At 28.7% G+C, this 24,464-nt stretch overlaps 1 protein-coding gene across 5 annotated transcripts; it reads right to left on the bottom strand.

Moving 5' to 3' along the window:
* Positions 1-80: 80 nt before the first annotated feature.
* On the bottom strand, positions 81-24,407 carry LOC126906572 (uncharacterized). Of its 5 annotated transcripts, none has more exons than XM_050687158.1 (5): positions 23,001-23,097; positions 16,923-17,296; positions 16,728-16,858; positions 15,852-15,985; positions 81-3,276 (listed from the first exon to the last, which is right to left on the bottom strand). In XM_050687158.1, exon 5 carries the CDS (start codon positions 3,247-3,249, stop codon positions 790-792), a length of 2,460 nt encoding a protein of 819 aa, XP_050543115.1. In that variant the 5' UTR covers positions 3,250-3,276; positions 15,852-15,985; positions 16,728-16,858; positions 16,923-17,296; positions 23,001-23,097; the 3' UTR covers positions 81-789. The 5 variants fall into 5 exon arrangements, with proteins under 5 accessions (XP_050543115.1, XP_050543116.1, XP_050543113.1 ...); XM_050687156.1 differs by lacking the exons at positions 16,728-16,858; positions 16,923-17,296 and adding exons at positions 23,864-24,069; positions 24,212-24,407 and having other exon boundaries at positions 82-3,276; positions 23,001-23,208; XM_050687159.1 differs by lacking the exon at positions 23,001-23,097 and having other exon boundaries at positions 16,936-17,296.
* Positions 24,408-24,464: the final 57 nt, after the last annotated feature.

The following is a 24,464-nucleotide window of genomic DNA, read 5'->3' as shown; positions in this document are numbered from 1 at the left end:
TTGTAATATTTCTTATTTCCCAATTTCTATATAATTTTCTATGCAAGTGCAAAATCTTTATAGTCTAAAGGAATACTTGATTACTTGTGCTTTTTTATACAAAATATGGTAACACTAAAATACATTGTTTAACAATAGTACCTACATAAAAACTTAAGATTGTTTTTCATTTCAATTTAAAACCATTTTTACATAAATTGGCAATTAATTTTGTCTCTAATAAAATTAAAATAGTTAATGATAAAAAGTTAGTAGGTAAGACAATATCACATTATATTTGGCATAATTTTTCTTTGTTAGAACTATATGGTGTGATGAATTGAATAATATAATAATAAAACAATACATATCTTAAAAAAAGTGTAACGTAATACATTAACTATACGAGAACATTAAATTTCGATATACTAATTTGTAGTCTAATGTATGTTTTTAAAGTAAAAGACTTTCAAGGATACATTTCATTGATGTTAAAAAATACATAGTAATTAATGTACATGTTAATATCGTATAATTCAACACAGTATGGCATCTAAAATAAATTTTTTACAATGTTATGAATAAAACAAGTCCGTTAAGTTATAACAACAATAAATTTATCATATAGAAACAATTAAATGTTTAAATATCAACAATAAACTCTTTAAGGCACCTACTTTGGACAGAACTTTTCGTTTCAACGATACAGTAAAAAAGAAAAAAAGATTTTACGACGTAATGACTTGAGCAGGTATTTTACACACAAGTCTCTCGATCGACAATGTCTTCAATGTCGACCGAGTTTTGCTGTCAGGAAGCAATAGTTGAACATGAACGAGTGTGGTCAGTGATGGTCGTCTGCTGTTCAGGCTCTTCGTAAGTTTTGTAATCGGGTTCGCGGGAACAGTAAATGAACGCCAATAGAGCAAACACTAACCCGAATAGGGTTACCGCTACGACGGGAACACCGTAAGTTTGTAATGCAGCTTGAACTGTGGGCCACTTAGTTTGACAGTTTAAGTCCGACTCGTCCACACCTGAAGGACAATTTTTATGACCGTCACACCACAACGTGGAGCTTATACAAGCGTTTAGCTCAGGGCAACCGTGAACGCATCCTAATTTGAAGTTGACCGAACGATTTGGCTGGGCAGCGACAAATTCAGGTTTGGAAACCTCCAGCCATTTGAACGCCAATGAACCTGGCTCCAACGCTAAAAACTCGACCATAAACCTGGGACTCTGGCGGCCAGCGACCGGCAAATAGTCTGCCCATTCATCCGAGAACATGTGGATACTTCGCCTATCGTCCCGGACGTCGGCAGGACATATTTGCTTGATAAGCCGGACTGGTTCGAGCTCGTACAACATAACTCGATTTCGAGTTTTACACTGAGACAGCGAAGTGTTCAATGGCAAAAAGTGTCCCCACGTTTGAACGAACATACTGTGGCCGGTTCGAGCTTCCAGTAGCCAGGGTTTATCGTGGCAGTATATATCGTCACGAAGTTGTGGGGGATACACCAACTCGATTTCGCCACCGGAACCTCGCACCCATTGTTTTCTTGGACACGCCGGTGAACGCGTAACGCGGATGTGCACGTTGAAATATATGTTGGTAAAATCTTCGGTAACGGCCAAATTGGATACTCGAAAACGAATCTCAACTAGACTAGAAGATGGGTCATAAGTCACCTGGGAAGCACCCAACACGTTTTCAGTAAAATTCTGACAATAACAGCCCCTTTCCAGTCTTAACCCTTGCCAGTATACTTCGCTAATGGTCAGCTTCGAGCCGTCACCTTCGGGGCATAGAAGTTTACTTCTTATAGTTTTCATTTGTTGAACGCCACATTCTCTGGAACCGAAAGATGCGTTTCTCATAACAATTTGCATACGGTAACCAGGTTCGGCGTGCAACCTGTAGAGACAATCAAAGTTTTTTGCACCGCCTCTACCGTACAAGAACACGTTTCTTGGTTCTGCTATGTCAATGGACTTTCGTACCTTATAGTTTATCACACATCCACCACCATCCGTGTCGTCTCTATCGTATACACTACTGTCTACAAACTCGTAGTGCAGCTTAAAGTTATAAGGTTCCAAAACGGTACCGAGCACCGTGTGAACCTGTAGGAATACGCTGGCCGATTTCGATAAGTAGCTTTCGTCGGGCATCGAACAGGGTCGAGTCTTGTTAGGCAGTGATGCATGTTCGCATAGTTTAGGCGCGTCGCAATGGTCCCCCATCAGTGTACCCGCACCGTCCCATAAACGTAGTCTGGTAGGACACGGCTTAAACGTTATGTAGTGATTGGTGCTTCTATGACCGTAGCTTTCAAAAAATAGCCAAATTTTGTCATCGGGCTTTCCTTGGAATCGGTACGTGCACGTGCTGTTCGGTGGAATCGAGTGCTGAGGGTTGACCAAAATGCCTCGTCTTGACTTGAGTGAGCTGGACGCGTTAATGACGAACTCGCAAAAATGTTTACCTCTAGAATAGTCCAATGAATCTGAGTCGACAAACGCTATTTGAAGGTCGAGTTCAAAGCTGCGCAATACTGACACAGGCACGGGCGACGAAAACGTGCCGGGTGTATCGAAGGTTGCAGACCTGAAAACTATTAGCATGACGGGACCGCTTGATACGATCCGGGGTAGTACTGGTCCACCGCAGTACGTTAACAGTACAGGATCGTCTTCCGTCGGTCCGTCATGAAACACCAATTTGTCTGCATCATTTTTGCACATATCGTTGACTCGAACGATTGCCGTTTCGTTAGACGCCCGCGCTGTCTGCAACAACCGGACTCCATGCTTTTGGCTAAGAGACACCATAGCGTGCTTGCACTTGGGTACCACTTTTTGCCGGACAGTGAAGTGGCAACTCACGTTTCTTGGATACATCCCCGGGTAGTTGGGTGACTGCAGCGAGCACTTTTTTCTGTAACACTCATAAAAATTTCTACTGCAGTAGGTGCCGGGCACGGGTTCACCGCGTTCTTTTGGTTCGTCCGTTGTGCCCAACCGAACTGAAGCTTGTTGGTTGTCCAAAAACTTAAATCGCAAATCGAACCTAAAAGGTATTGACTGAAACAAACCGCTGTACGGTATTCTTAGCGTCATAGTCACAGTGCCAGATTCACTGTAGTACACTGCTGGTGGATTTCCATCAAGTGGACTGAATCCACACCAAGAGCCACCCACGTAAGGTCTACCGAGTTCCAAAATTTGCATTTCACCACCGACGCATCTTCCGTTGTCCAACATCCCCAGACGAAATTCTTCGAAAATCAACTAAAAAAAATAAATTTGTTTTATTTCTGTACGAATAATTTTGTAAACTTAATATTCCTAAACTAGGCTTCGTCTAACTGAGGCTCTGCTTCAAACCCGGGACCCTACGAACCTCACGTGCCTTAAACGAGTAAATCTCTTTGGTCAGTCCTCATAAGTAGGCCATTGATTCTATTATGTATACCGGTGGGCATGTAGTACTTAATAATAATTAAAATACTATAAGTATTTTGCAGGAAAAATTAAAATCGGCGTAACAAAAATATATTAAAAATTTAATTATGAAAATCAAGAAAATTCAAAAAAATTCAAAAAAAGAAAATAGTAAAATGTATTGAGTATATAATTGACGTTTGTTTACTGAGGTATTCACCAAGGGTGTATTCAGTAATCATTTTAGGAGGATTTTTTATTTTTTTGTAATTTGGTAAACATGTTATAGAATTTTTTGCTAAAAATCAAAGTGATAATCAATAAATAAAAACAGTCTTTAGAGCTATATTTCTTAGATATTGGCTTAAAGAAATATTGATAGCACTGGTTCAAGAGGGGCGGTAGTGGCTCATATTCCCCTTAAATACACCTCTGGTATACACAATAATTAATAATATTCTAATTATAATAATTGTGTTAATATTATAGATAAAATTCAATAGGTTATTGAACTTATTCCTAGAACTATCTAAAAACGTCAATTTTGATAAGAATATTAATTACTGTGATATGACATTGTATAGCATAGTTTTCATAGACGAGTCCCAATTTTTACAATAAACAAATAGACTTATACATCGTATATAAGAAATTAAGATTATTAATAGATAATGTATATACAAACTTATATACTTATAATCGTAATGAAATCAATTCTTATCAAACATTCATTGACAAAATATATTGCTATTTTAATGCAAAATCGTATTTTAATATAAACTCAACGTGGACATAAAAAAAAAAAAGTTCAATAATTTTCCTGGAATCTCGTGACCAAGTCCTTCGTTGAAAAAAAAATTGTTGAAAATCAGAGCACGCTAAGTAATTTTGTCAGAAAAACGTTTTTTTCATTGTTCTTTTATGTAATAAGATTTCATTTAAATTAAATATCTGTTTACAATTCGAAACTTAAATACATTCCAGTTAAAATACAAAATTAAATAAAACAAATTCTGATCTATAATCGATATATGAAAAATCATGATCTTAACATGATTTATCAATGTTTGATTATATAAAAAGTAAAAATATTTTCACCAAATCGAATAGAATAGAATAGTTTATTTAATTTTGAAATGATATTTATTAAAAAAAAAAACCTTATTTTTTATTTTATTTTAATAAAACAAAGTATTCTCTTTCCATTGCCAACGACTATACTATGTTGAATACACCAGTTCTTGTCCGATCACTAAAGTAAGGTAACGTCGGGCGTACTTGGATGGGTGACCGCCTGAGAACTTTTCGTACTATCAGCTGTTTTTGTTATAAAACTTATAATAGCAAAATATTACCTTTAGACGATACTTTTATACTATTTTATTGCATAATGTTTATGGATTATATTATTTATTATTATTACATAACAGTATTATAATAAAGTGAACAGTTATTGGCAACTTGAAAGCAACCACTATATTCATTAGCTTCGATGCAAAGCTGAGAAGGTACTAATTTTACTATGATGTGTTTTTTTTAATTTTTTTTTTTGTGTTTGTTACCACTTTTTTTCAGCTCTCACCGAACCGATTTCTTTCAATGATACATCAAAAGATCACAAATCGTATCTAGTCGAAGACATTACCTTCAAAAATTGAAAAACATTCTCTCGTTCCTTGTAAATGGGGGAAATATCCAAAAATATTATAAATTTAAATATGGCTTATTTTCGAAATTTTTTCAATTTTTTTACTTGAAACTGCTATAACTATTTAAAAAATGATCAAATAAATATAATTTTTTTTATATAGATAGTGAGGTACTTATCATCTTGTATATTTTTTTTTATAAATCTGACCCTTTACCTGCCCACAGGGGGATTCAAAATGACAACATTTTTAACTTAACTTTTGAAAGTGTTCCGGAAAGACTAACACTTTTATATAAACCTTAAATTAAAGCTTATGTACTATACTTTATTATGGAAAAATAAATTTCGGACTTTATTCTGTCTTCACGATGAAAATGACTACTGTATGCTTTTTGTGTTAAAATTCTCGATTTTATATTTTTAAATTTATACTTCTATAACTTTGAAAAATGTATAGATCAGTACAATTTTTTTTATGAGAAATAATATTTATATACCTCTTTCATTCGACATGCTTTTTTTTTTTTAATCAGACCATTTCCCTTTATACAAGGGTAGTTGAAAACTTAAAAATGCAAATAGAATTTGGAACTGTTTCAACTTATTTTTAATTAATATATATTATTGATTAAATAATTAAATATATTTAAAATATATTTATTGATTATTCATACGTAACCTAATAATTTAATATAAATATTTGATATATTAATTAGAAGGATTTTGTTATTATTTAGGCCATATGCGCATAATCGGCGCAAAAATGGGTTTAGAAAAGTATATTTTGGTCTCTGATAAAAATTCCTTGTGGACCGGTAAATTTATTTATAAATAACAAACAATTTTTTTTTATGCATTGTATCAAGACCTTCAATTTTTATATACGTTTGCCATAAAAGTAATAACTACTTTATAATTTTCCGTGAAAATTACTGTACTAAATTATTAAGTATCAATTTCATACTATATTTAATTGCTATAATAAATATTTATACATATATTACACTTTCATCAGGATCAGATCATGCTGTTTTTGGAAATAATACATCAATTTTTTAAAATTAAACACTTTCTACAGATTTGCATGGAAGCGTTTTTTATGATAGTGATTTTAATTACTGTCAGATTAAATCTAAACTGTACCCAACTATGGCACGTCCCCACTGTATTGGATTGATTTTTTTATTTATTCATTATTATATAATGTATAATTTTCAAATTTTGTCATTGTAATCGGTATGATTTCAATATATATATATTTTTTTTAATTTATTAGTTTTTCAAAAAACACAGTTATTTTTCTCTAAGTTTATTAATATTCAAATCGCACATTAATTATTCCTCTTTTATTGATAATCTTAGAAAAACAATAAATTTGGTAAGAATATAAAAATATGAGTCTGATTAACTATTAAAGGATTTATCTTTTAATTTGTTTTAATTTTGTAAACTGTGCTCGCACCGTACAAAATTTAACTACTTCTACGCGTGCATTTGTTTTCACGGTGTTTCTCATGTCAATTTTCGGCATTTTTTTCAACCAAAAATACAATGAAGGATAATTACACAATGGATTGCACCGAGTTAATTGATCTGCACCATATCGGAACCCCAATTGTTTTTTATTTTAAAATCTAACGTTGAATGTATTGATAAAATGATAGTGTATGTGCTCATTGCCAAACCCGGTCCAATAACTGTAAGTTTTACCATATAACATTGTTAGCAGAGCCGGCACAAATTATGAAGCTCAAACTCAATCAACGGAATACCGTCTGGTAGTTTGGATAACTTCCATTTGCAATTTTCAAGTTTTCGCAACGTTTCGTGTCACATCCCTCACACCGTTGGTGTGTACACCGATATATCCAGTAGTGCTGATCCATATATATATATATACATTGCGGTCGAAATCCATATATTGGTGAGTGGTATATTTAGCGACATGTTTCTGCTGATAAATTACCGTAATTTTGTGGAAAACATACTTAATCACAGAATAAACAAGAGCTTATTTATTCTATGATTAAAATATCAACTTATTGTAAGAACAGAATGTGTGTATGATATATGAATACATATCGGCGCCACGGTTTGTGATCCCGCGTGTTAATTTATTGCTACCGATTTTCACGCTGCGCATCACAGAGGGATGGCTCAAATCTAATAGTTTAAAGATATGGGGGACGAGTAATTGATGCCTATGAAAACCTTTGACAGATAATGGCAATACGATTCCTGTACTATAAAATCTATAGATAGAAGTTCAAAATCACCTAACCGAAAACATCAGGCTGTCTTAAATGTCAAACGACAGGATACCCGTCGTCGTCCCACCACGGTAGGAAACTCGTAACTACAACAACAGCGATCCACCACCGCTGTTGCAGTTTCAAGACAACCATTTTTATCTTCTAGTTCCCTGGTACCGTTTTTCTAGAATTCGACCAACCATTACTTCACGACGTACCGTGTAACGGAAGTCATTACAAAAATAACGTATTCCTCCTGAATCCCTGGTACAGTTTTTCTAATTTTTTTTCGGCGTGAGCGCAGCATGTCGTCTACAACATATTTAACGCGAAACTCTGATGGTTTAGTTGCCTATAGAAAACGCCTTAAACTGGACTTGCTTATAAACGTAGCTGTTTTTGTCTGCATTATTTCTCAATTTATATTTTCAAATTATACGCGTCTAATAATTTTGTATACATATGCATATGTACATATATATACAATTTTTTATGAGATACATCCTAAATTAACTCTATTTTATTAAAATATTCTCATTTTCTAAAGGAGCTAAACAACCAAATAATATTCAATTAATATATTAAAAATTTATTTTGTATAAAGTTTATTATTAACAAAAAGAACATCTAAAGTTCCATGAACCCTAACTACTAATTAATATTGTAAATTAAATCTTCGAATGATAATTCATATTTTCTAGTATCTACATTCAATATTTAATGAAGATAGTTTATTTATAATAATTTCAAATTTTTTTAATTTGATGATATACAATTTTATTCAGCGTTGTTTATCTTGTGTACTTGTAGTCACGTTCAAGTCGATGTCTATGACGAAACAATAAATAATGAAACTTTTTAAGTTATAACTGACAAAGTTTAGTATCGTTAAATCTGACTTTTTTGATTTTTGACGTGCTCAGTATTAAATTATAATGATCTTGTTTTGATATTGTCATATATCAACCAACAAAATAATGACATTTCTTCGATTAAAATGGTCTATTATTTAGAGATTCTCTAACTAAACTTTGTGGTCTTAGTATTCTCTTGTATACATTAGCTGTCAATTCCATCAGACTTATACATTTTTCTTCGACGTTTCTATGTAATTATTTTGTCTGATTAAAAAAATGGCTGTCAGTGCAACAAAGTAACTGAATGTGGATTTAACAATTAGAGTAGAGTCGAGAAACTTTTATCTTAGTTATTGAATGTTTAATGAAAAATATTAAGGCTTGAAATAAATATTTAGTGTTGAGCTAAAGTAAAATATATTTTAACAATGAATTTTTATGATAGATCATTTAATTTTCTGTTTCATTTACAATTTTTTGGTTTTAATACTATTTTTCACAAAATAAAATATTTTGTTTCTAAAATTAGAGATTAAGTTAAAGCTATTTTTTTTAACATAGGAGTCATTTAAGATTTTACTAGAATGATACAAATATTTGACCAGCCTACAGTGGTTCAAAAATTAATTTTAGTCGGACAAAACTCCGATTTTGATGTGTGCAAATAAAACCAAACCAATTATGAAACATTGATTGTGATTTGTTTCTTAGAAATAATCCAAATACTTATCTACTATACTTATAATAAGTACTGTGTATCTACAAATATTTGTTTATAAGTTCGTGAAATACCTAGTAACAATATTAAAATTACAAAGTAATTTTTATGTATGACTTATTTGGAAACTAATCAATACGATCAATGTATATAATCACAAAAGTTTTATTAAATAAAATTTATAAATATATTTTTAAAAATTCTTTGTAATTATTATATTTACTTGGTAAATCATAAAATTTGAAACACGTATTTGTAGATAATAAATAGATGAATAATTGTTACATTTGATCAATATATGTTATATCCAATCTCAATATTAGAAAATACATTTCAACGAGGAGACTGTTATAGTTGATTAAATATTATAAATAATATAGTCATTATTAAAAATACATATCAATATCAGGTACATTTGTACAAATCTACAATCTTATATTTGTGTCAACATTAAATTTTTGTCATACGCAGAATTTTTATTTTTATTTTGTATCTAGAATAATTCCTCTATAAATTGTATATATGTAGATTTTTTTAAAAAAGACATATTTGCATTTTTATTTATCAAAATATAAAAATCTTGTACTTTCATTATTAATAACCATAACCATAAAATTAAAGATACTAGATGTATCCAAGAGAAAAGTTTCTCGACTCTACCTTATTTATTCATATTCAGTTATTTTGTTGCATTGACAGACATTTTTTTAATCAGACAAAAGAATTTCTGGGAAATGTTGATAAAGGAGTTATTAGCCTGATGGTATTGACAGCTCAGAGATTAATGTATACAAGAGAATACTAAGACCACGAATTTTAATTAGAGAATCTCTAAATAATAGACTATTTTAATGAAAGAAATGGAATTTTCATTATTTTGTTGGTTGATATATGACATTATCGGAACAAGATCATTATAATTTAATTATTTTACATTTCTTTTGCTTCTATAAGCCACAGAAATGTTTAATTATTGAGAAGCCATAAAAATTTAAAAAAATTAAGAAACCATAGAAATGTCAAAAAGTTTGAAACCATAAAAATGTTAAAAGTGAGAAGCCATAAAAACGCCAAATAATGTGAAGCCATAGAAATTTCAAAAAGAGAGAAGCCATAAAAATGCCAAATAATGTGAAGCCATAGAAATGTATTAATTGAGAAACTATAGAAATGAAATAATTGAGAAGCTATAGAAATGTCAAAAAGTTAGAAGCCATAAAAATGCCAATAGTGAGAAATCATAAAAATGCTAAATATTCAATTTCTATGGCCTCTCAATTTTTTTATCCATTTGTACGGGTTCTCTTTTTTTTTGTATTTCTATGGCTTCTTAATGGTTTATTTTTTTTTCAAAAACTAAAAATAAAAATATCATTGGCCAACAAATTCTTATCTGTAGATGCTTAGAAAAAATTCGACAAATAAAAAGATACTCTCTACAATTGCCCTAAAATGTGCTCATTTCGGCCGTTAAGTATAAGTTTGAATACTTCTAAATATAACTTTGATGCGTTTTGTAAACTTGAAAACACAAAATCGGATAATTGGTTAACTTTTATTCGAAGAGACAACATCTCTAACTTTGTTTGATTAAATTATCTGAAGCTAAATAGATAAATTTGGAAGTGACCTAGTTTTTACTTGTTGGCCAATTCACTACCATTTACAATAATGTAAAATTGAATAAAAACAAGTATGGAGTAACAAATGTGGATCGATTGGCCTAAGTTTTTACTAAAAATTGGGACCGGGGCAAATGCTTATATTGTCGTCTACCAAATGAAGTATCTGTTTTAAAAGTTTTAACGAAAAACGAAAATACGGTAATCAAATGCAATGAAATACAATTTATTGTTCTTTCTTCTACTTATTTTATTGATAAACTTTTTATTTTTGAGAATAGCATTTATTTCTTATGTTAATATTCTGTGGGTTTTTTTAAAAAGCTTATAAATCGAGTGGCGGTGTGGTCGACTCGGTATGGCAACAGTGTCTGATGTGCACTGTCTCGGGTTCGAGACTCGGTCGCAGTCGTCTCCGTTTGATGAAAAAAAAAACATTATTTAAGTGATTGTAGTTGTCTTTCCTCTCTGTCAATGGATTTAACAACCATCCTAGTGTATACATGGTTAAAAAACTTCTTCTTAGAAGGAGGACGCAATCACAAAAAATGTGTCCCTTTTTAAAAATTGGTAATATGTATCAATTTTTTAGGAGGGCAAATACTATTTTTGAATTTTTGTGGTAATGAAGTATTAAAAATAAACCTTTTTGGAAAATTAACATTTACTTTTTATCAAATAAATGAAAACTCTATTTTTGTGGCTTATCAACTTTGGGATATAAACTATAAAGTTCTACATTTAAAATTTTGATTTTCTAAATCTGTAATTTTAGTGTTTCTCAAAATAATGATATTCGCAAAAGTTTTCTCTTACAGTTACAATCAAAGTATAATCTTACAGTTAAGGTTACGAGTAAGCTACTCCGTTTTCAATTAACTACAAACTTTTGGGTTTAGTAATTCAATGACGTACTTTTGTGTTTATCTCTTTAGATACGTGTTCGTTTTAAAAATTGTAAATCAGGAAAATAACTATCAAAAAAATGTTTGAAAGAATTTATTTATTATAGTTTATGACCTTAATTTATATAATATAGAATGTAATATAATTATTTAGGTAAACAGAAATATTAATAAGATTAAATATTTTCCAATTCCTATCCTTTTATTACAAAAGGGAATTATTTTAAGCAAAAAATAGACTTTTTTATTTTTTAGATATTGTTATATAATCAGGTTAAAAGTCCTGACTTTCTTGATTTAAATTCAAAAGTTTAATAGTTTCTCGGTTTTTTTTTATTTGAGATGCTCAAAAGTATAGATTACTTTCATGAAATAAATAAAAAAATATATCTTTTAAGCTTCTGTCAGTTATATGTTAAGCTACTACTAATAGTATTATAAAATTTTGTGATTGGTAATTTAACAAATTTATCATAATTAATTTCATAATTGCTCTAATATATTTAAATTGTAATTTTTTGTATAGAATATTTGAAACAAATAACGTCTTAAGACATAAAAAATTGGAATAGTCCCAGAAAATGTTCTAGGGACAGTGGCGTAATTTCGGAGAGGATTTTTCCTTTTAGAAGATAATTTTTTACTATCTCCTTAAGCAAAAAATAATTGTGTTTTCATTGTATAGTTATATTCATCCTGTGGTTGCACATCCTTCTCGCCCCATTTTAATTACGTCCCTGTCTATGGACTAATAACATGCCAAACGTGCCTCGAATAATACTAATAGCTAAAAAATATCGTTAAGAAAATGCATTAGCTTTGAAAAATTGCGAATAACTCCAAATCAACTATTTAGAATTTCCAACCATAATATAAGTACTTAAGATAGGTACTTCAATCTGGCGGTTGGCGTATAATACTATCATAGAGGTATAAATTACACATATACGAGTAAGTATGAAGCCATGTAAACGATAAAAAGAAGTTTTTACACGTATTTTGCGNCTGTAAACGATAAAAAGAAGTTTTTACACGTATTTTGCGTACACATACCAATTTTCATAAATTATTTATTCAGATCCCGAGTCGAGTATAAATATTAAAATACCAGTGTGTGGTACTTACGCAAGTATTCAGACAGGATCTATACCCACGTACATAGTACATTGTGTGATACCTAAACTTTTGGAAATAAGAATCCAGTAAATATTATTGTGAATAAACACAATTTTATTATCAAAAGATAAAATAATTATTTGGTTAATTTTTACGTTTCTATTTACAACATTTAAATAATTTTTATTAGAGTTACTACTTTGATTGAAATATTTAAAATGAAGTTCGGTACTTCATACCGGAGAGAAAAATCAAGAGCTAAGAGCTAATGAAATAAATAATTTTTAAATATTGTCTTCTTTTTGGTATAATTAAATTACTAATTTTTTTCAAGTCTCGCTGGATTATTTAAATAATAAGTAAATTTTTAGTAAAATTGTTCAAATTTAATTTATGAATTTTGTCTTATTTAATTTAATGGTCAATTTTAAATTTGATCTACGAAAAATAATTTTCATTTTATGTGTCGAATTAACATCAATATACTAAAACGCTATTAATATTCACAATTGACTGTATAATCTAAACTTACAAATTTGTATTTAAAATAGTGTCTATTTAATAACTAGTTAAAGTGCGACGGGTGCGGTTGACTAAATAATCGTCATTAGTTTCGAATTAAAATGTTAAATTAATAGTTTGGTTTTGATCTATGAATATTATAGTACATAATTTACTATGAAAAATGTAAACATTTTTCAAATATTTCAACAGTCCATTTTAAAAATGTTAAAACATTGATAATAAATAAAAATTGTATTGAAATAAGGGCAAAGAAATTTTATCTTCAAACAGACGTGTACTCTGAAAATCAAAATGTGTTTTTAATGAATATTTTATTTTTAATAATAAAAAGTAATTTTTACATTTTAGACATGTATAAATTATTTATATTTTAAAATTTTAATTCGTTAAATTAAATAGTTATATTTTAGTATAAATAGGTTATCAAATATATAATTATAACACTAAACTTCGAAAATAACTAATCAACGCAACGTCTTATGAAAACGGATGTATTTTAATTAAAAAATATAGTAACTACTAATAGTAATATAGTAATCTAAACATAATTTTTTTGTAGTGTCAACTTTTGAAATATGTATTAAAAAAAGAAATTACTAAACTATAATCAATAAATGTTTTTTTTTTTAATAAATCATTTTGTATCATGTTATATAAAAGAAAAGGTTAAGTTTTTGAGCCAGTTTTATGGGTTGACCAAAAAAAATATCTAAATTTTAACTATTAATTTTTTGAAAAATTTTGTTTTTGTATTATTAGATAATGTATAATGTATAATGTATATATTTTTTTTTTAGATACATTTTTAAAATATAGAATCTGTATTTTTAAATAAACACAATGTAACATAAGTTAAAACACAATTTAAAATGTACAGATAGTTCCAAGAGTACAAAAATTGTATTTTAATTTATTTGTGTTTTAAGAGTTTAAACTCTTATATTTAATATATAACCAGGGTATTTGATAAGATTAGAGTTATTCAATTTCAATATAATATTAATGATATTAGTGCTAAGATATCACTTAGGCAGATAACGTAGATGTACATACAAAAATAATATTGTATACTATGTATTGTTATAAAATAAAATAAATTTTATGTTACCTGAAAGTTTTAAATATTTGGTTTAGACAATAAGATTAATTGTTAATTTTCTTAAAAAATAGGCAAGTTTAAATTTCGTGCTCATGTCGCCAAGTGTTAATGTAAACGTTATAGTGTCGAACCTAAGAAAAATCTTAAAATTAATTGTCACCCTACTGTGTATAGCAGAGTTTTGCAATTAAAAAATCATCTAATCGAGATAATGACTGATCAATTATATTTTTTAAATTTGTTTTAAGTTTTTTACGATAGTGCTGAGAATGAAGCTCAGATATAATTCTTTTTTTATTTCTACTTAGTCACGATTCATCTCCCCTTTAGGTATAAAATATATTATTATCTTCTAAAATAATACATTAAAAGTTGTTATTGTTTTAATATTTTCTCAATTTAATAGTTTTTAATAGGCAAGCTAGTATAAATTGTAACTTGTATGTTGATTTAATCATATTAAAAAATTATAAAGGGTATCAAGATATTAAAGTCTTGGTATTAATAGTAAATTATAATACTAGCATTATAAATAAGCTTTATTTTTAATTATATCAAAGTTATGAACAACATTTCTCTTTGGAGAGAAATAATTACAATTATTGAGATGATAATGCAATTGCGTTAAGATTTTACGGCATAATCTAATGTTATGAATTTCATTAATATTGTAGAAATTGATACCTTGTGTATAATGTAATAACAAAAGCTGTTCACGAGTACGTGTATATATTAACTAGAAATTATCAGGAAAAACTTGGTATTCACCATGATAATGTTCCTACATTAAAATATGTTTCATTAAATTCATTTTTCTACTATCATCAATAATAACAGTCGTATATGATTGATATTTCTTTTGTAAATAATATTTGAAAAATGAAGAGCAATCCCACTGGCACTATAAAATGCGTAGTATAAATACTAATTTTACCGTATTACTTGTGTAAGGCTTAAAAAAAATCAAATATAATAACTAGATGACAAATACTGAATTACTTTATCTTAAACAAAATGTACAAATTTCATGTTGTCGTTAAATGTCACTCGTCGAGTGACTTAAATTGACATTTGATTGTAACGATCCTTAATATGAAATGTCATTAACGGAATTTAGGCAGTAAACTTCAAGTTTCAACTAAAATTTATTTAAACAGTTTCACTGTAGTAGATTTAAAGTTTCTGACGGTACAAAAATGTTCAGTGATTTATCCATTTAATTATTTCAGTATAAATAAATGTGAATAATTTAAATGTTGTGTGCTCTAAGCATACCTTCGTAAAAAAAAATATTTTAACTTTAGATATAAATGGGAATAAGATTTATTGGGAAATCTAATAAACGTTTATAAATATTTGAGTGTAGATCATTATAAAAAAACAATTGACTATGTTTTACATGTAATAACCAAAAAAGCTAAACTTTTAACACACTAAAATAATAACTTTTACATATTATCACCGGTTAAGTGACAACTAATTTTTTATAGTGTATTTTCATTATAGTTTGTCATGTTGGTATGTATTTTATAGTCAAATTTACAAGTTATTCTCAAGTAGAGGGTTAAAAACCCTAATTTAATAATAATTATTTTACAATCGAATATAATAATTTAACTTAAGAATAGAATTATGGTATTCTATTAAAGTATTTCATTACGTACAAAATCAACTAACCTCAATTAAATCACCGAGCTCTTGTCCACTTGCTGTAAAACTTAAATGACATAGAAATGGTCTATCATCCTTAGTTTTCTTCACTGTCAGTCTGTAAGATTTCCCTATTTCACCATAATACGTTCTATTGCATGCTAAAAAATTATTTATTTTTTGTTAATAACGTTAACAAATAAAATTGTGTAAACAAAAATGAATACAATTAAAAAAATATTGCAAATATTTATTTTATAATCAACGCTTAAATCGTTCAGTCGAAAATAATAGAATTATTGTTATTTAATTACGAGACTAACGTTGATGGAGAAATTGTATTAATGACTAAAACAAAGTATTAATGAAATATTGATTACTCTTAAGCTGACAACTGTAGATTTATAAAAGCCGCAGTTTAATCAGCGTTTCCAGTCGTTCTGTTTCCTTTCTTTTATTGAAGTTCAGATTATCATTTAAATAATTTTTTTTTTTATAATACTTATAATTATCATTATTAAACATATATATATATATTAGAGTGGTCTTTATTTGACTAACTTTAAAAAATCGAATGGAAAAACCCCACATTTTGTTCTATGTAGTAAATTTTTTTTCTCAAAAAAAAAAAAAAAATTGTTTTTCATTTTTTGACAATATTTCTCTAAATATTGAGAATACAACAAATTGAAAGACATAAAATATATTTAAAAATACACAACTAAAAAAAAATGCAATTATGATTTTTTCTATAATACTGAAATTTAAGTGCATAAAGTAAAAAAATTACTTAATTTTTATAAAAAAAAACCAAAAATTATTTCACTATAATTCAAAAAATTTATTTCAAACTTCTATTTGTTTTAATTTAATTAATGTATTATCAACTACTATTTAAATAACCTTTTTTTTCAGCTGAAAATAGATTTATTTTTAACTGCGTACATTAGTTAAATATAATATTATTGTTGAGCATCTTTTGTTAGAATATCTTTTCTATGACTAGGGTAATTTTTACGATATTGCTCTATCACCTAAAATAACAAAAATTGCATTTTAACTTTTGATTTTCAAAAAAATTGTTATTAAAGAACATACTTTCAATACATACTGTTTTTCATTTTCATTTTTAGTAAGCCGGGTGTTAAATTCTTCCATTAACTTTACCCCTCGTTCGGCAGCATCATTTATAACACATAAATGTTTTAAAATATTTTTGGCTTCTACGTAACTTTCAATGTTAGGCTAATTTTTTGAATTTTGGCTTAAAAAATCCACATTTAGTCGGAATTTTTGAATAAAGTTTTTTGATTATTCGTCAATAATTCGACTGGTAAATTTTTCTTTAAAAACGTCTTCGACTTTTAAAATATACCTTTTTGGTTGATCACTGTAACACTAATCTTCTTCTTGAGGGTTTTTTTATTACGAATTCAGCCACTTTTGGGTCATCAATTTTATAATTTTCAAGTCTTCTTAAAAAAAGAATGACATTATAATGTGCTTAAATTGTATATGGGCATCTAAACCAAAACTCTTAACTATAAAACAACACACTGTTTTTAATGATATAATTTCTGCTTTTGTTATTGTAAATTGTTAGTGAAATAATAACATTTATAAACAATAAATTCCATTACACATCCGCCTAGCATGACGATAAGCTCCTGAACGTAGAAAGTGAATACCTCTAGGTGGTCTACCACCCAAAAAAATAATAACAAGTTCCAAAAATTCTTTATAATCGTCTCTCGGTTGATTTTCATTTAAACTTTCTATACAATATTTTACCATTAGTTACACTATGCAATATTTGTTTAACCTCTATATCGCTTTTATAAGTACTAAAACGTGTTTGGTCTATTTGTTTCCAAAGGTTTTTGAAACGTTTAAAAAATAGAAATTTCGGGGCCGGACATTGCTGTTAGTTTGGAGTACGAAAAAACGGATTGCAAAACAATTTCTAAGACATGATGTCAACAAGCCAAAAAAAATATTGATTGGTTTAACATTTGCTCTAAAAGCACACATAATCCATTTAACCTACCACTATTGGAAGCCGTTGTGTCGAAGACAAACGCTTGTACTTTTTCTAACAAATCCCAATCTTTTAATATATCATAAATAGCCGATGATATTTCTTTTCTAGTGCTAGATAATATTTGTAGGACACCGAGAACTGGTTCTACATTTGGTGCTGTTATAAAAACTGGTAATCTGTCCACATTTTCCGTTCCAGTTAAATTTTGTAGGGTTTTTGAATCCCAATGACGTCTGCAAAATTTAAATTTAACCAAAGGAAGGATTTTTTTATTTCAAACTATAATTGTTCACGAAAAATTTCGCGACTTTTTTTTATTGACGAACGATTTATTGCGTAATCTTTTACATTTTTTTAAAATATTTCGACAAATGCTATTATTAATTAAATTTATTGCATCTCTGTCACTAATCTTACATTTATCTAAGGCNTTATTGCATCTCTGTCACTAATCTTACATTTATCTAAGGCTGATGCTAAACGACTAGACATGATTTCTTTTCGGTCTCTTTTAGAACTCAGAGGCACTACGATGTCTTCATTTTCAGAACTTAATATATTTTCCTCATCATCGCTTGAAATATTATTTTCCAAGTAAATTCTGTTAGATGGGTCCAAGCAAAAAATAAGATTACAAATAATTGGCATTAATTTTTTTAATTTTTCAGGAATTAATTTATTTACCAGGATTCATAGTAGATGTTAGATTCCATATTACTTATCTTAAATTTTGTTGAGCTCTCCGCTTTTCAATTTCACTCAGTTTTTTGTCTACGCCTCCTATACAGCAAACACGCCCTTTTTGCCTTTGTAAAATTAAAAACTGTTTATCCTCTTCAATTTTAATCATATTCAAAGCATTCTCATGAGCAATGTTAAACAAATCATTTAAATGGTTTTTAAACAAATTTTCATTGGTCTGTTTTTGTTTTCTCAACATTTTCTCGATTTATTTTTTTCTCAACTTCGCCAATATCATATAATTTTTTTAATCTTCGAACTATATCACAGTAATATTTTGAAGGTATTCTTGCCTTTTTCCAAAATAACAAGCTTTAATCAGCAACAAGAGCAGAACTATCATTAAAACTTAAGTGTACAATCCGCATATTGTAAAATAATGCACGTAAGCAGTCAAAATTGGAAGATAATTTATTACCTGTTATTTGACTGATTATATGACCTATAAGAAAAATAGGCTGTCGCGACATTAAAAAAAAAAACTATGATACACTAAGTTAAAAAAAAATCTTGAATATTAACTTCAAAATAGCGACAGATTTTAAAATGAAAATTTAAGTGATAAGATTATTATCATCTTTTACATAGTACCAATAATTTAAAAGTCATTGGAATAAGGCAAAGAAAAACTGAATGAAAATATGATACAAGCCGATAAATATAATCATTTAATTTCAAATATTTACAAACAAAAGTTATTTATAAATATTATTTAAAAATATAATTGAAAATAATTTATTTTAAAATAAGAAAAAGTTATAACTAATTTTTAGTATTATAATAATTTTACTAAAAATATTATTATTAAAAAAAATGAATTGTGTTATAAACAAATTAAGATACTGAAATTTCACTAGGTATCCTCGGTTACCAGGTAACACAGTGGGAAAGCTTTAGTCATGATGGTGAGGTAAATTAGGTTCAAATCCCAACCACTAGAAAAAATTGTTTCAGTTTCCAAAATTTTTTTTAACGCAGCATTTGAAATTATTTTATTTAAAATTGATTTTGAGTAATAAATTAAAAACTACTTAGAAAAACATGCACCTAGTAAAATAATTTTTGGTTTTTTTACAAAAATTAAATGAATTTTTACTTTATACGCTTAAATTTCAGTATTATAGAAAAATCATAATAACATTTTTTTTAGTTGTGTATTTTTAAATATATTTTATGTCTTTCAATGTTGTTGTATTCTCAATATTTAGAGAGATATTGTCAATAAATTTTTTAATTTGTATGCGGTCAATGATAAGTAAATATATGTAAGAACCTTGTATTTTGCTAGTATGTTTTCCTACAAAATTAATTCTATAGTTTTTTCTCTCATCTTAATATTTTAAAAGATATACGCAAAATACTATAGTTCTACCCCTTTTCGTCATTTTTCAACCCCTTTGAAGCATGTGAAGGTGTTAACCTAGAATAATCAAATTTTACGAAAAACTTTTATTTATTACAAAGAACAAAATGTGTGATTCTCCCATTCGATTTTTTTAAATTGGTCAAATAAAGACCACCCTAATATATATATAATATAAATATATTATATTTATACATTTATTAAATATTGTTAACTATCATGCATTAATATGTATATGTAAAATGTTATTAACAAAAAAATGTCATTAAGAATTGTGTAAATATGATGATTTAACTGTGAAAATATGATACAAATTTTCTTAGTAACATAATAGAAAATATAATTTTACTTAAAGTGCTACTTTGACATTACGTGTACACAGAAGACATTTTTATAAAAAGTAGTTTTACTACAACTAATAACGTGGCAGGTTAATGTTATGTGGTAACTTTTTATTACTATTTCTATCGCCAAAATGAAACATTTCGAGGAATGTGGATGAGAATGCATTCATTTTTGTCTCAACTACAAACTTAAGTTATAGATTACTTACAAGAAATTATATTGGGGGATATTGCTCCTGTTTTATATTCTACTACTGACCGAGAAAATAATTTTATAACCTATTTTCTCTTATTTGTGCTTATAGATGTAAACGCACACGCATAAATAAATACATAATGATACAGCCATTATTTTCCAGCTAAAGACAAAGTTAAATGTTTTTTTTTTTGTATACTGTTAATTTTATAATATTAATCTTAAATTTATATATCAGAATTTTGTTAGCAGTTTCATTTTTATATAATATCAGAAAGAATTTTGTAGAATTACATTAAATGTTGAGTTGTTCAAGAATTAAGTAATTAATTATCCTCATAACATTTGAATGCTAAATTTATTATACTTTTACATGAATTTAATGCTATTTGCCAGTTTATAGAAGATACCTGTTTTGACCCTTGAATATAATAGTTTATAATAGATACAATGCATGAATAACAAAATTTAAGTGTATGAGAGCAAAAAGGCGCATCCGGTACTTTTGGGTTGATGTTTTTTAGTATTAAAAACGTTGTGGCCTTGGGGAAAACGAACACCATATTAAAAGCATTAATATTTATGAACAAAAATGTACATTATCTTTAAAATTAAATCAGTTAATTTAACACTTAAAAAAATATTTAACTGAAAACCCTATTAAAATCTATATCTTTTTTAGTTTTATTTTTTTCTATGAAAAAATTTGATAAAATATGTAACTAAAAATTATACTTATTAGTATGATTTTTATGAATGTAATAAATTTCATAACGCTCATTATTAATTGTTATAATTTTTTACTGTGAATCATTATTAATATTATTTTTAAGTTTAACTTGAAATTTGTTAAAAGACAATATTTTTTCAAAATTAATTTGGTTATAAATTAAAAACTTTTCCCCAGAATTAAATTTGGTGGTTCACGTTAAGTGCATTACCTAGTAAATACGCTTAGGCTGTGATGAAAACTCCCAGAAAGGTCTTGTTATTACCGTGCAATTTACGACCGACTAATTAGGGTAAAAGATTAAGGTATCAGTCCAACTCTAATATAGTTTCCGGGCTATTCTATGATTTTCATCATCATTTTTTTCATTCTGAGAAAGAAATAATGTAAAAGCGAAAATAAGATTGATGCGTATACTCATAACACAAACAATTACGTTTTTGAGAACGTTTAAAAAACAAGTATTTTTTCGCTCGGCATACAATTTTTATTGTTTTTTCTCTCGGGATCTTTTTGGTTAAATTTTCAATAATCTACGCCGGGTACGGCCACGTTAGAAAAGGAGAAGCCTTTTGTAAATTTTTAATTATAATCAAAAGAGAAAAATTCAAAGCTGATTCTTATAACAAAGTTAAGAGAGAATTACATTTTCCCGTTTGAAACTTCTAATTCAATAATATAACTCAAACACATAAGTTAAGTACAAAATATAAGAGAATTTAATGTAGTCAGCAGTGAAACAATCCCAAAAACTTGACGTTGAATCCGCAAAATTTAGAACTAAGACGTTGAATTAATCCATCTCGAGCATCTGTTGAAACCGATTTAAATCAACAGATATTATTCTAATAACCCTCGGCTTGTATACATACAAATATTATTAAACTCTCTCCGTAGAAAAATATTATAACTTTGTCGAGTATTACATTTAATCGAATAAGGCGACGTTTAAACGAACAGAGGCGCAAATTTGTGGTTAACACCAACGCGATACACAGGTAAGTTGTACGGTTTGAATTTTAGTCCTAATAGTTCACTGGATATAATATAATACTTGAATACCTTTGCCTAGTCACTACATCTCATAAACAAGAAAACTCTATTGTAACAATTATCGACCGCAGTTTTGTCGATAGAAATATGTTAATATAAGCAAACATGTGTCGAAGTCGGGCAAAAGCCATTACCAAACTTTGAATAATAAACATCCGTACATAACTATTGTGTGTTTTATTAAAAGGTCTAGATGGACTTATTCAAATATCATTGGACGTTAGTATGAAATCGTAAAAACACAAATTATTGTTTTTTTAACAAGTATTAAGATTCAATATTATTTCTATTGCGTCGATCAATATCGCACAGGAAATATAAAAATAATTTCACCTGAAGAAAAGTTTTTGTAAATAATTAGTGAAGAAATTAAGTTTGAACAGTATTTCATGAAACTTTAACTCGTTTCGATGGTTGTGAATAGAACTAACGAAATAATTTACTACCTCAAATGTGTCCGACGATAGATTTCAGCAACTAAGAAACTGAGACATATTTCAAAATTATTTGTAATGCCACACACCATTAGCATTATTATTTCATTTTTCATTGCAGGACTTGAATTATTAGGTGTAATTTTATTCAATAATTAGTTTAATAAAGCATAATTGGACTTTAAGTGAAATAAAATTGCCTTTCCCTTCGCACAATCAATTGTTTTGACAGTAAATTAAACCAAGGTAGAAATATTATAAGGTTTTTTCCTACCGGTGCACTGAGGAGGTTCGTCCGATCTGTCAGGGCAATCGTTCTTGCCGTCACAGTATTCATCCAATCGGATGCAACGATTTATGGACTTGCATTGGAATTCGGAAATCCGACAGCTCGACACTGACGATGACCCTCCTACTGTCCAGATCAATACCGTCATCGCCGTCAATCCTTTAATTACGCTCATGTTTTTCAGGGATCAGATCTGAAAGATAATAGAATTGAAACATTATTGATGACAATCAATAAATCATGTGCAGCTCGGATTGTCATTGTGAGTTATTTTACTACGACAAAATATAGACATTTCAAGTACCTTTACAAACCCATAAAACGTAGGAGAGCCCTATTTTTTAGCGAATCGTTATTGAAAGTTTTATAGGTATACCACGTCAACTACGTGAATTTGTCAGAATTATTTCTTTTGATCAGTACACACTTGGGGAGAAACTGAGTCTCTTGACACGTTCTTATCGAGTGGTAACATCAACGGCGAGGAAATCAATTGTTAGTGTTAGGAGGAATTTTTAATAACACTCATTACATATTTTATGATCTATAAACTCGACGGCGGCATGTGACGGAAATATATAAAAGCACCTGAAGACGTGCGGTTTGATTATTAAAAATAAAAGTCTATAACTTCTTAAGTGCGTACGTTACATGGACAACGTAATCGTAGTGGTGCTCTTTCTGATGTGTTAAATTGCATTATTATTGCCGTGAAAGAATGTTGAAACGCCATACATTGCGAGTTATCGATGATAATTGGTGGCATTACTGTATTATTATTCCCCAAGTATCGAAACCGCACACAGCATCAACTATAGGGATTTGACCCACATTTACGACGCACTTACCCCGTATATGTCACATAATATTGTACATCTATTACAGAGATAAATCCCGAGGCTTCATCCCTTCTCCTAGTCACTGCTATTATACTTTATAATATGATATATTATACGTCAAACGGAAATGACGGAAAATGTACCGAACAACGACCGACCAGATCTTTATCAGACTATTTGAATGTAAAAAACGCTTTTAGACTCATATAACCCAACTGAAAAAAAAAAAAAAATCAATTAAATTTAATAAAAGACAATAAAAACCGAGTTTAAAATAATTGTTATTTTTTTTGATCGCAGTAACGTGATATATGAACACGTTTAAATATTTACATAAATAAATTTGTTAACACTTACCGATAGAGTCGATGTCGCGATAAATGATTTTGGTCATGGAAGGGGTCCATATCATACGAGTGTTAACTGTGTCGGGTCAACATACGATGGCCGGTTTTGCCATGATGAACCCGAAAAAAGTCCATTGGACCCGAAGAATGGCCGGACGTTCGACAGAGGCGGTGGATCGAATAGTACTGCCTGCCGCCAACATGGTGAGAATTTTTCGTGACGACCTGGGAAAACGCGGTCGACCCTTTGCGCGCGCCCGTCG

Source organism: Daktulosphaira vitifoliae, unplaced genomic scaffold, assembly GCF_025091365.1.
Source record: "Daktulosphaira vitifoliae isolate Bord-2020 unplaced genomic scaffold, ASM2509136v1 Scaffold_5, whole genome shotgun sequence".
Taxonomy (NCBI): Eukaryota; Metazoa; Arthropoda; class Insecta; order Hemiptera; family Phylloxeridae; genus Daktulosphaira; species Daktulosphaira vitifoliae.
The sequence above is the reverse complement of the archived record's forward strand: the minus strand, read 5'-3'. Positions and strand labels throughout refer to the sequence as shown.

Coding starts and splice junctions, on each gene's coding strand:
- LOC126906572 (XM_050687156.1), bottom strand. CDS start 23,190: ATGAGCGTAATTAAAGGATTGACGGCGATGACGGTATTGATCTGGACA. Junction 15,986..23,000: donor CGAACCTCCTCAGTGCACCG/GTAGGAAAAAAC, acceptor ATAATTTTTTAG/CATGCAATAGAACGTATTAT. Junction 3,277..15,851: donor AGCTCGGTGATTTAATTGAG/GTTAGTTGATTT, acceptor TATTTTTTTTAG/TTGATTTTCGAAGAATTTCG.